The sequence below is a fragment of the Pan troglodytes genome, chromosome 2, assembly GCF_028858775.2.
Source record: "Pan troglodytes isolate AG18354 chromosome 2, NHGRI_mPanTro3-v2.0_pri, whole genome shotgun sequence".
Taxonomy (NCBI): Eukaryota; Metazoa; Chordata; class Mammalia; order Primates; family Hominidae; genus Pan; species Pan troglodytes.
The window spans coordinates 22,360,403-22,373,378 of record NC_086015.1 but is presented as its reverse complement, the minus strand read 5'-3'; the positions used below and the strand labels follow the sequence as shown (position 1 = coordinate 22,373,378).

General features: G+C 35.9%; 1 protein-coding gene across 10 annotated transcripts in view; it reads left to right on the top strand.

Moving 5' to 3' along the window:
* SATB1 (SATB homeobox 1) overlaps positions 1-12,976 on the top strand; it is a 97,484-nt gene that overhangs the window by 65,192 nt on the left and 19,316 nt on the right. For all 10 annotated transcript variants that reach the window (XM_016940076.4, XM_054680426.2, XM_016940074.4 and 7 more), the window contains exon 9: positions 1,898-2,053. In XM_016940076.4, coding sequence (XP_016795565.1) covers positions 1,898-2,053 — 156 coding nt within the window. The remainder of the gene's footprint in view (positions 1-1,897; positions 2,054-12,976) is intronic.

The window sequence follows — 12,976 nt, the reverse complement described above, 5'->3', positions numbered from 1 at the left end:
CCCCATTTCCATAACATTCAGTTTTCAAAATGATTGAAATGGCTTTTCTTTTCTCTTTCATTTAAGCAGTGAGAAAAATAGGTATTAAAAGGGACCCCATGGGGTGATCAAATCTATCCCTCTGCCTCAAAGCAAGACCACCCCAGAGCAAAGTTTCCAATCTCACCAAAGCAACTTTGTAGGCAATTTATGGTAATGTGTTAACTCTTCTGGCTCTTAAAGTGGTGTTTAGCAGATTATTGCTTCAAAGCCCTGTATGTGTTCTAGTGGCCTCCAGTCATTAATATATCTCTATGAGTGCCCTTGCTTACTAGAGTGGCAAAGCTAGAAGGGGAACTCTGGAGAGGAGGTGGATGAGGCCCCACCTTTGGTCACCTGTCCTGCCTTACCTGCTGTGTCCCCTTCAGGCCTGCGGGCCAACTATTTCCCAGCATTATCTTTTCCATGCTTGGAAAGGTGGTATCATGGTGAAAGCATCTACCAGCTTTCTCAAGATAAGCAAGAGGTGAATTATTTTGCTAATTGGCTAGAAATTAGGATTCAGCAGGCACATTTTAAAGGGATCTCCTATTTATGCTTTAAGTACGGAGTATTGAATCACTGAATATTTTAGGAACAGAGTAAAATAAATCTTAAAGTCCTGCAGCTTGACTCAAAGGCTATATCATTTAATGCCCAAAAAATCATTTGTTTATTCTACAGCATACTTCATTTTATATTTTCATGGTTTATGTGAGAAATTGTCCAGGATGGTAAGTTTCCAGAGGATAGAAGCCTGAGTTCTGTAAAGTAACTGAAAAGATGAGGTCTTTAAGGGATCAGTTTGCTGGAAGAAACATGGTTTTGTATCTGTAGTAATTTTTCATTTATATTTTCATCAGTTTCCCAGTAAAAAATCAGCTACATGGTTTTTATGTAAATTTTCCAGGCTAGTTCATACTACTGTGTAATAAAAAATAAATTTGGAGTTTTAAAAATGAATTATAGTATCAGTACATTTTGAAGTTGAGATTTGTTTTCAGCCCCTAAAATTTTGTGGCATTTTACTGCCGATATCTGCTTATCACTATTACTAAAGGCATTGATGCTGATTTTTCTCTCAAGATTGTACTTTTTGAATATATTAGTAAAGTCACTGATTATATATTTTGTGATGCTTACAGCAATATTTTATTAAATATTGTGAAACATTATCTTATTGTGTGGTTTCACAAGTCAAAAGGAAATAGTTATATACAGGGGTGCCAGGAAAAGATGAAATAATTATACAGAACAGCTTGGACATGCACGTGTAAAATTCAACCAGCCTTTATGATAATTAAGCAAGGCACTCTACCTGCTTCATGGATGGATAGAAGATTTAAATACGCAGTTCTGCAAATGGCTTTGTTATGGAAGATTTTTAAAATGAAACATAAGAGGAAGATGCATAAAAATAGTCTAAAATTAAAAAGGCCATAGTATGTAATAGCTATTAGTGATTCAATTGTCTATTAGGCACCGGGCACCCAGTGAAGATACAGCACTGTGCATTATGATTTTAATTGTGAATTTCCTTTGTTAGGATTGCAATGGAAGGTAATTGGGAGACAATTAGTTTAGGGTTTTCAAGTCTTTGAAACTATTTCGTTTTCCAGAAAACTTACTTTATGGCATTATAATTCCTGGTTGTCAGCTGGCAGTTGCTGTCATATTACAGATGCAATCACCTGTGACAATGTGACTTCCTTAACTTAAGCAATCTGATCTCAGGGCAATAACTAATGTTGAATGACTGCACAGTTGATCACCTTGATCATAAAAGGAACAACAGTGTCCAGTTTGGATGCTGAGCCTGAGAAGCTTCAAAACAATTTAGCCAATGAAAAATGACATCCATGTTCAAAATGTTTTGTAGGTGAAAACAGCTACTATTGCCACTGAAAGGAATGGGAAACCAGAGAACAATACCATGAACATTAATGCTTCCATTTATGATGAGATTCAGCAGGAAATGAAGCGCGCTAAAGTGTCTCAAGCACTGTTTGCAAAGGTTGCAGCAACCAAAAGCCAGGTAAGAGCCTCTGTTAGGCATTGAGAATGTTTATCTGTGTTGCCTGTGGAACTTTCATTAAAAGGAGTGTCTATTTTCAATATGAACTTGCATCACGGAGAGGCCTCTATGTCTAGGATTATTTCCAGAGCTCTAAAATGAAACAATATTCAAATTCAGGTTATAGGCACTTAGTTTTGTTTTTTCCAATAGCCACTCCTCAGACCAAGGATTTTATGGTAAATCCCCAAGTCAGTTAATAGGTATTTTGAAAAGGATATCATAATGGATAGTCAGTTTCTCAGTCTGGTCTATTGTAGTAGAATAAATAATGTGAATTACTATTATTTCATTATTGCTTAGATGATCTTTATTTTTTTTCCTACTAAAATGCTACAAAACTTTATACAGTTTCTTCTGTTCCAATTCAGCCATCTAATGTGGCATTGGTGGTATAGCGGTGAGCATAGTTGCCTCTCATCTCAGCTGGCTGCAACTATTAAATACACTTATTAAGACAAACTGACACACACACACACATAGCTTTGCATATTAATGATTTTAATTTTTCTGTAGAGTATACAAGACACACAGATTGATTACAACTTGTCCAACTCTGAATTACAGCTGAATAGCCTTGAATTGGAAAAGTTGTAAACTTCTACCAAACTAAATAAAAAAGGATAGGTCGTATAGTCTTTTATCAGCATAACTGTCAAATATTAATAATTCATGTTCATCAAAAGTGGAATCATCTACATGAACAAACTTAGTTATCTATAAACCCTTCTCCAAAGCCAAGAATACTTTTTAAAGGACCAGAAGAACACTAAACTCTTTTCCCCCTTGAAAAAGAATTTGATAACACTATCAAGGTGACATTAGAGGCAAATAGGGACTCCAGGTAAGATTTTAACACTTGAAATTTTACACAAGTATATTTTTATTACCATTAATGAATCCTAAAACAGCCTGGCTGTTGTCAACTTCTGATGAAATACACAATTGTGGGAGTATTTATAATCCGATATATTTGTAACATAATAATCTTTTCAGATTTTCCTAAACTTTTACCCTATCGACATTTATAGTGTTACTTGACAGGAGTTTTGCTTTAGAAGAATGTTGTTCTTGTTTAAGTTATAGGCCTGATGAAATACTTAAGGGATATCTTGGAAATGTTATATAAAAATGATTAAACTCAAGCTGTGGACTGTAAAAATTATAGCTTTATAGGCCACATGCCTTCCTACCCTTCAATCACTGTCAAAGTGATAATTTCTACAATAATATGTTTCTTTTATTGTGAGATTCTAAACATCAAGTGCTGTTTAAACATTAAACTGAATTGTTTATGTTAGTGCTGTACTCAGCGTGTCATACATCAGGCCACCGTAATCTCTCATGGAATGTAAAATTCTGTCATGAATCATGGCTTGTATATCGGAAATTACTGTAATTTTGATTGGAAATTACAGGGCTCTTGAAATGTTTCTAATTATGATAGAATGTTAGAGCCGCTTTAAACCTGTGTGCTTCTTCAGATGTCTTCATTTACATGCCAAGACTACGCATTTAAGAGAAATGTCCTGGTCTCACTTCCCCCCCCCCCCCCACCTACTTGCCCACCCCACACATTCTTGTTTTGGCTCTTTAGCCTAATTATGATGAGGATATCATATTTAAATATATATTATCTTGCCTTTCTTATTCTACATTTTTTTTCTGACCTGTCCGATCATCAGTAATAATCAGACTGCATTCCTACAAAAGCCTGTTTCCCTAAATCTCCAAAATGGAGAAACTGGACATGTATTATAGTAAAGGTTAGCTTTAAAACAAAAATTAATATTATAACTTATTAATAACCATATTTAGTTATCTATCACCTGTCATTTAATTCAATCTACCCCCACCCCCTGCCATCATTTTCCTTTCTGATTCCCTGTGATTGATAATTCCTTTGCTATCTTTGACTTCATCCTTTTAAATGATACCCCGGGTTCTCCCCAACCTGGGCTGAGTACTGATTTTGGAGCTATTTAGACAGTAGCAGCAACTGGCTAATAATGTCATATAGGTGATGTTCTAAGCCATTTTAAACATCCCTGCTCTTTGTTACCCTGTCCTACACAGCTCCTCATGGGTCTCTATTTCAGCAATGTAAATAAGCAAATTCCAAGCATCTTCTGTGATGATGTAAACCCAAAGCCCCAAAGCTTTTAGCTAATTACTCATTACTGGTTAAGAGAAAATCAAAGGGGCCAATAGTGGGCTATGGGAGTCAAGCAAACTATTAACTTTATTCCCTTGGATAGTTATTCTCAACTTCTAATTTACTCTAACGTCCTAGTAGAGCATTTTTGTAGTCTTGACTTAGTTGTTCAGTTTAATGTTAGCACTACCCTGTTTATGAAAATATGTAGAAAGATTGATGATTGCTTAAAAAATTAGACAGTCCAAAACCTGTGTATATCACTAACAAAAGAAACCCGACTTAATAAGGAAAAGTGGCCATTTACTTAGGTTCTGTTCTCATGCTATGATGTTTTGTGAAGGAAACAGAAAAACTAACAGCAAAAAAAAAAAAACCCTTCAAATCAGACTGACCTTTTTAATGGTCAAAATATTGCACTTCTAAAATAGATATTTAGGCCTCAGATGTGTGCCAGGGCTTGCCAAAATGAGGCAGCAGTCCCCCAAGACAAAATGTGTGTGAAGCAGGAAGAACCAGAGTCTCTTCTGTCTCAGCCCGTCTACCTACATCTGCTTCTGTGTCTTGCCCTGGTTGTCTGGGTTGACTTAACCATCGTGTTTTTTTGTGCTAGACCCTATCATGCATTATAGATTATCTGCATTAATTTAGTAACCCTGTGAGCTATTATTTTCTTACTTTTACACATGAGAGTTTCTTAAATAATAAATGTAGTACAGCCAACTCCAAATTCTCTGCATTTCTCCTATTTTAGACTGTCTTCAGGGTTCAAGGCAGCATCATCACTGAAGTACTACCCTGATCTGAGGAAGAGGAATTAGGGATACTGGTCTTATTGATAGTAGAAACAGTGAGGGCTTTCCTTTCTTCATTGACATATTCATGGAACACAAGGTTCTTACCAACACAGAGCCTTCAGAATCCAGGCTCTATCATACCTAATGGAGGTGGGTGTACAGGGTGGAGGAGTCAAAGGAGGCCAACTCTGATCCAGGTTATGTCATTGGTGGTATAATATTGGGAAATTTTAACTTTTGAGCCCAGGATTCTTTTAACATAGAAGGCACATGCTACAATGTATGCAAAAGAGCTTTTAAATTATATAGCACTATACCCAAATGGTAACGTTTCATAATGTGCTAAGCAAGAGGTTCAGTCCTCCACATGGATAGAGATTTATTTATCAGGTATTTATGTATCATAAATACCTTCCATTTTAAAAGGTAAAGCGTGCTCTGCAGTGACTAATGCACAGTGTATTTTCGGTAAAAGAAGCCAACTCGTGGATTCCACCATTTCACATGTATTGTCTCTTCAATGAATAATAGATATGGAATTGTTTTTAACTCTAATAGAAATGTCTGATAAAATATGCAAGTAAAAACTGAAGGTAGGCTACTTTTTGTGCTTGGTTAGGAAAGCAGGCTAATGCAAACTTTAAAAAGATGATATGCTTTAAACATAATGTGAGTAGCTACAAATGAATACACTTTATATTCTGGGTATTCAAATAAGCAGCAGTTTTTCTAAGTGAATCATATTGGAATTTTATCAAACATTTAGTCTGATAACATTCAAATAATTATGAGAGCAGAATTTGCTAATTTTACTGTTTAAAAAAATAGTTGATTTGGGTAATAACCATTACAGTATCAAGGTTCAGTTACTGTTCATTGGTTATAGTGTTTTCATATGGGAGATGGAAATGGAATTTTTTCCTTAATGGTGGCAGATGTTGGAATCTAATTTTATTCCACAGCAAACCCCTTGAGAGCTCTGAGACTTAAGGTGTGTGTCCAGCAAGGAGACATTAGCAGCACCGTAGGCCTTGCCTTGTACGCTGAATTGTTACATTGATTTTCATGTTTGCATAGGTGGAGCTTGCAGGTACAGTAGTGCAGTAAGACAGTAAAGGGCTTTCACAGAACCACTCTGCATCATCACTTGTGCTTGGAAAATAATTTCCTCTAGTGTTTTATTGAACAATGTATTTATTTTGGATAAAGCAACTAGCTGATGAAAATTCTGTTTGACTAACATACTTTTGGTATAATATTTTTGCAGTCTCTGAGTTGTAGTGCTTTCTGGCTGCTACAACTTTGGCTGATGAATAGGTATGTTTTTAATACTAAAAAAATATAAATAAAGAGCATTTCTGACTATGCAAAAATAACATGGCTAGTAGAAGAGACCGAATAATTTAAAGCCTTCTCTTTCATCTACTTTTCAGTCACTTTTGTTTGTCATTGAGATTCATGGCCCCTAGGATGAGAGAGAGGGGAAAACAAGGATGAAAGAGAGAAAAAGAATACCTCCATTTTCCTTAGGTTTGTAGGTGAAAGAAAACGTCATTCTGACCTTTAGGTTTGGAAATTCTCACATGGTAATGGATGTCTTAAATGCAAGTAAGACATGCGTCACAAATCATTGGGGCTAGAAATAGGGCTAAAAATGTAATTTTCATTGCTGAAAATAGATCTATAGTGACAAAATCCAGGAATAAAATCATGGAACCATTGACATTGCATTCTGTATGCTAGCATGCTAGTGAAGGCATCTTTTATTCTGTTAGAATTAAATTACACTTCAGTTTTAAATTCTGTGCTGATTCATTTTTTTGGAATGTTCATATAACAGACTTTGCTGCAACAAGAGTTCACCTGTGTAGCCTCCTATTTAAGGCACACAGGAGGCCCTGCAGATTTGAGAATCATGGTTTCTGTTATTTCCGGTGCTACATCCTTTTGTAGTGGTCTGTGGGATCTTCACATTGTGGCCTAAGAGCCCCTTCTCTTGGGCAAACGAAGCCTTCTTCATTCACTTTCTAAAGAGAGAACTGCCCCTTTACATGTTCTCCATCTAAATGTGTAGAGGACACCCTGAGGGGGATACAGCTTCTGTTTCCCTGGGACCCACTTGCCTGGAAGAGGAGGAGGCAAGAGAAGTATTTGTGGGGAAAACAAGAAGACAAGTAAGACAGTCCAGAGTGTGGTCCCTGCATCTCAGCAGTCTGCTGGTGTTAAGTTTAACACAGATCTTTGAAGGTCGCTGCGCTCCATTCTTGAGTAAGAAGGATGTGGAGTTCATCAGTCTCCTATTTAAGGTGTTCTATATTAGTGGCCATTTATAACAATCTCTTACATCTTAATGTTGGGAATTCATATTGGATTCAATTTTCTAAAACGTTGATATATTTTTATATTTCTAGTTGAATGCCAAACAGGACTATTAAAATTAATGGCTTTAAATATTGACATTAATAGTTTGAAGGTACATGATTATGTATGATTTTTTAAGAGCTAATTAAATTTGTGGATCTGAATATGCCTTCTTTTGAGATTTCTGCCTCCTAAAAATAAGTATGTTTGTTTTAGTGTATTTAGGATTTGATCTATGAGGTCCAGAATTATTAAATAGAACAATTGCTTACTTATCATATTTTTGGCTAAAAAGTCGTATGAAGAGGTGATTTATCCCCTAGACACTTGGTATTACCTACTTTTAAAAAAATGAACAGAAGATCTCTGGTTATCGTGTTGCTTCTTTGAAATAATTTAAAATTTTCACCTTTTCCCCATAAATTTAGAATTAACTGAAAGTCAAATATATTTTCTCTTCGACCCACTTAATAAGCTTAACTGTTACAAATATAGACATAACTCATTAAGCCTCATTTCTGCATCTTTAGAAGATGTCATAAGAAAATTTTTAGACCAGATTTGAAGAGAATTAATTTGTGAATATTGAGCCAGCTTTAAGGAGGTTCATCATGTAAGGAAGCACAAAGAAGTTCACTGCAAGAGTGGTCCCTTTACAGCAATCCAGCATATATGTTCTGAAGCACGGCTATGCCAACTATATATTCATAGAACCTGCTTTAATATGAGAGCACCTTTTGTCCTAAAATGTTAGTGTAAGCTGAAAAGTGTAAACTAAGAATATTCTATGACGTTTTCTCTTTTTGGAAGCTCTTCTATATTCAGCTTTGTTAGTTGAAGAGTTAGTTCTTCAGGACAGGTTCGGGTGGGTGCAGAAAGCAGGGAAAACGGCAAATCAACAAGGTTTCACTCCTAACAGGAAATAATCTTAAAACTGAGTGTCATTCAGTTAAACTTATCACACAGCTATAACACTGATATAATCCTTTAACAATCTACCAAGTTAGAAGATGAAAGTGTTTTTTCTTAAAAGTCTCAGTAGTTGTCTTTTATGTTTTTGATAATGAAGGTAGGTTTTATTTTAACTTTATCTTCTTTTTTCCTCACATGACAAATGAAAATAAAGACCCTGTGAAGTGAACGAGCAATGAAAATGCATTTATACTAAAGGACAATAGAAAAATAGCTGTGGAAGAAACCGTACCATTAAAATTTCACATCAGTGAAAGGTGCTAAGAGAGGAATGGAAGAACTTATGTTAGTAAAATGAATCTAATGTAGAAATTTTCTGCCCTGCCAAGAATATCGATGGTATCTTAAAAAGTAACCTTAGAGATTACTCATTTTTCTAAGTATACTTGTTATACTTTTAGATATGCAACCCATTTGCTTGGCAGAATGACACAAATCATAGACCACCCATTTAAAAATATGTATCTATATTTTAGAGATTAGTAGACATATAACTACTCTGTAATTTATAATTACATACCATGTAAAAATAGAAGTTGTAAACCATTTATGAAATCAGCATACAATTGTCAAATTGATGTTTTTTTCCTAAGTCTTAATCTACTTCTGTTGTATGTTAATAGAAAATCTATTCTCCTTTGATTTTGTGATTCAACTATTCCAGTTGCCTTTGTGTATTTTTTTAACAATTCCCTTTTCAACCAAGATGCTTCAGGAATTGGGTTTAAACACACTGTTTCATAAACTGCCAGCCTCCTCGGCCGCCTCAGTGCCTCTGATTTCGTAAATCAGATCATAGGCAGCATGCTGTCATATAATAAGGTGTCTGATCCTTATTACCAGTTTGTTGATGCACAGACTCCTTCAAATTGACCATTGCAACACATGGTTTCCCCTGAAACTAGCTGTGATAATTAGCGTGGTTCTAATGAGACAGAATGTCACTGATCTTGTGCTGAACTGTCGAGTATCGACGCTACGGATGGGAACTGTCAGAGCCTGCCATCTGTGACAGCACTTGGCATATTCCAGTGGCAAGGTAGAGCATGCTCAATAGAGTATTTTCAAACAAATGGCCCTTTTCTTGATGAGGCCTCTGTTTTCTGTTCAACAGGAAGAATGCATGCCCCAACTCTGTCCTATGCTAAACCCATTTTGAGGTCCAAATTTGAGTAAATATTTAAATCTGTTATGTGTTACATAAGAGAGGAGTCTTTTGTTTAGCAGGTGAATCTTAAGTGGCATTTCTTTCCTTGTTTTTAGGGTTTTTTTTTCTTTTCTTTTCTTTTTCTTTTTTCTTTTTTGTTTTTCCTTTTTTTTTTTTTTTGCCTCTCTCAGTTGTCCCATATTGTCAGTTAACAGTAAAGCAGTCATTTAAGATACTTTTCCCCAATTTTAAAATTGCCTTGTTTAGAGGAGATTTGTTGGGGAGTTGGGGATGGCTCTGAGTGATAAAGCAGTCTGATTTAACAGAGGGAAAGGGGAATTGAAAGAAGTAGTTCAGAATGTGTATAAGAATATACAGGTTGGATAGAAGAATTCAAATGGACAAGACAGTTAGATCTGTCGGCTCCAGAGAAAAGTAGAGATTTTTTGCTGTAGTAAAAGTCCAGCGCTGCTTATCATTCCAAAATATGCTTTGTTGCTTTTTATTTCCTCCTCTCTGGCAGACCACACAGGGCTTGTTCTGAAGAACATTTTCACTAATCTGATCAGGCAGCCAAATACGCCGGGAAAACTGCTTTAATGATCCCACTAATTACCTCAAGTCAATATGAACTGTATTATTAGACTGAGGGAAAATATTCCATTAGGTCTCCCCCTTGGGAGTTTCTCCGCTTTGTGATGTCACTGAAGCCTTCACCCTCTCGCTTGTAATTAATTTTATTTACACACGCAGGCACGCACAAGGTCACACCTGCACAACCGGCGCTGGCCAGGGAGCTTGTGGCACTCCGGCTTAATCAGATCTGTCATAATTACCATTCTGCATGTTTCTGACACACGCTGTGAAATATTTCAATTTAACTGCCGCTACCAGCACAACCAGATGTAGTGCGAGTGTGGCTGCATTGGAAATATTATTCCTCAGGATAAACTCTCTCCTCCTCCTTTTTCCTCCCACCACCCCCCCCCCCTTACAGCTAATGTGGCACAGAAGCTGATGTATCCTGTAAATCTTGAATGCAGTGCTAGATTGATAACAGGCGATTAGACAGTTTAACCACAAACAGCTTGTTCATTTTTCACAAATGAAAACCACATGTGGTGTAACTAAAATTTCAGGCCCCCCCTTTTTTTTTAAGGGTTGGGGTATGTATGTGTGTGTAAGATGTTCTTAAATAAAAATAAAATGCAGTCAAAAGAAGTTGTGTCTAGAAAAATGGGGTTGTCTAGTTTTTTTCCAGGTTATTTTATCAAAACCTTCATCAAATTCCATTTTTATACTTTTACCAAAATTCAAATGGTAAAAAGATTGTATTCTGTATTGGGCTTTTCATTTTTTTTCTGTAAGTTTTTTTTTGTGGGAGGGGGGTGGGTAGGGTGCATAATGTCCCTTGATTCTATGCCGTATTATGTTTTCAGTGTTAAACTGTTTATTTGAACCTAAATTCTGAAAGGATTTCTAAGACTGGACACAGGTAGTTTTCTAAAGGACAGTTTTTCTTTCTTTTTTTTTTTTTTTAATGCAAAGTTGTTACTTCAGGCTTTATAGTCAGATACCAGACACTCAAAAACCAAAAATGGCCCCAGTTAGGAACTTTATTTCATGGAGATATTTGTGGATTTGTGTAATTGATTTGAAAGGCAGAGTTGGAAACCCTGAGGATTCTGTTTTTATAGAAATTGGAGATAACCTGGCAAAATGCAGGCACAGTAGGTAACTGTTTAAGGCTAAAGTTATCACCAGTCTCGGAAGAATCCCCCTATAAAAAATTGGATCCATAAGAAGGCAGATAAGCTGGTGGAAAACTAAAGCTAAGAGCGGAGGAGGAAATAGGATCAGTGGTGTTTTTGAATCATACGTCCTGGAACCAGATCACAACAATCCACTTTAGAGACCATTTAAAACATAGATATAGCCTACTTAAATATCTTTTAACTCCAAATAAAATACACTCTTTTTCTTTTTATCTTTATTTTTGTTTTATGACTTCAGTTATGAACCTAGCTTGGAAGCTACTTAGAATGGTGGTGGTGGTGATTCCTGCTGTCCAACTGAGAGAAGGTGTACTTTCCCAAAGAATAGTTGGGGTTTTTTGATTCCTTACTCATTTTCCCTTTTGCTTAGTAGTTTCCTCATGTCGTGTTTCTTTTTCTTCTTTGTATAATCTTTGCTTCCTAGTTTTTTTCTGGAACTTTCTTCCCACTTAGTCTATTTTCCATGTGTTTTGTGTTTACTCCACGATAACTTTCAGCTTTAAAATCTGATATTTTTTCTTCCTATTCATAGTTTCTTTTGGCCTAAATATCACTTTAAAGGGAAAATAAAATACTGTCTTTGCCTTTTAGTTAGAACTTTTCTTCCATCTAATTTAGGTCATTTGTTTCTCCCATCTTAATCTACCTTTGTAATCATTTTGCAAGATATAGTTATTGTAGAATATTTGATTCAATTCCCATATCACAACACTCTCCTGATGAGTACAGATATCACCTCAGAACCTTTCTTAACACAGAAGTAAAAATACCCATTGCTAATCAGGGAGATAAACCCATCCCTGCTGTAGTCACTTGTATTTTAGGATTCCCAAATGGGGGTTTGCTATTCAAAGCATAGTTGTGTGGGATAAGTCTAAGAAATAAGAAAAGTGGAGGTAAATAAAATTTATGGTTTCATTGCTAATGCCCTTGCTTTAATAACCCTGAAGTTTTTTGTACAGCTACTTGAAGGTATGTTAGGGATAAGCCAGCATGCAAGTTCAATCACTTTTTGCAATCACTGGTGGAGCTCACCATTAAAAGGAGTCCTCAATTGTTCCTTTGCAAATGAAAGATTTCACTTGCAAGATAAAAAATTATCCCCCAGTTTTTCATGTTTGCAAACGTTTTTGTGTATTTGTATTTCTTTGCCTGGCATGCCTGTTAATACAAAAGGGAACAGAAAAGAGAGGGGAAAAAGTTGCTTCATTAGGGATGCTGTTGTGTATACGGAGTTTAACAAGATCAATATTCTGAGTACAAAGAAAGAGCACATCTTTTCATTAAATTAATCGTTAGACTACAAGAATCCTGCGTTTCAAAGACAAATTATTTATTTACGGACCCTTCTAGGTCCCTATCTAATAAGAAGACATTTTCCATTTGTCTGTTAACAAGTCACCGATGAAGAATCAATAGAAGTGTTACAAACTTTATCTTGCCCCAACTGAATCCACCATCCTCAGTCACTCTGCAATTGCTATTCTCCAGTGCTCTCATATCTTCATGAAAACACACAGGAAGGAAAAGTGATTCCTTTTAATGTTCTTTGTTGTTTTCTTCTGGACCCACTGTCTTCATTTTTCATCATCATTGTTGAAGTCATCAGTATCATTTGCAGTGTAGCCTAAGCTGAAAGGAACTAGAGGGCATGGCTCTGATTTTCTACATAATACA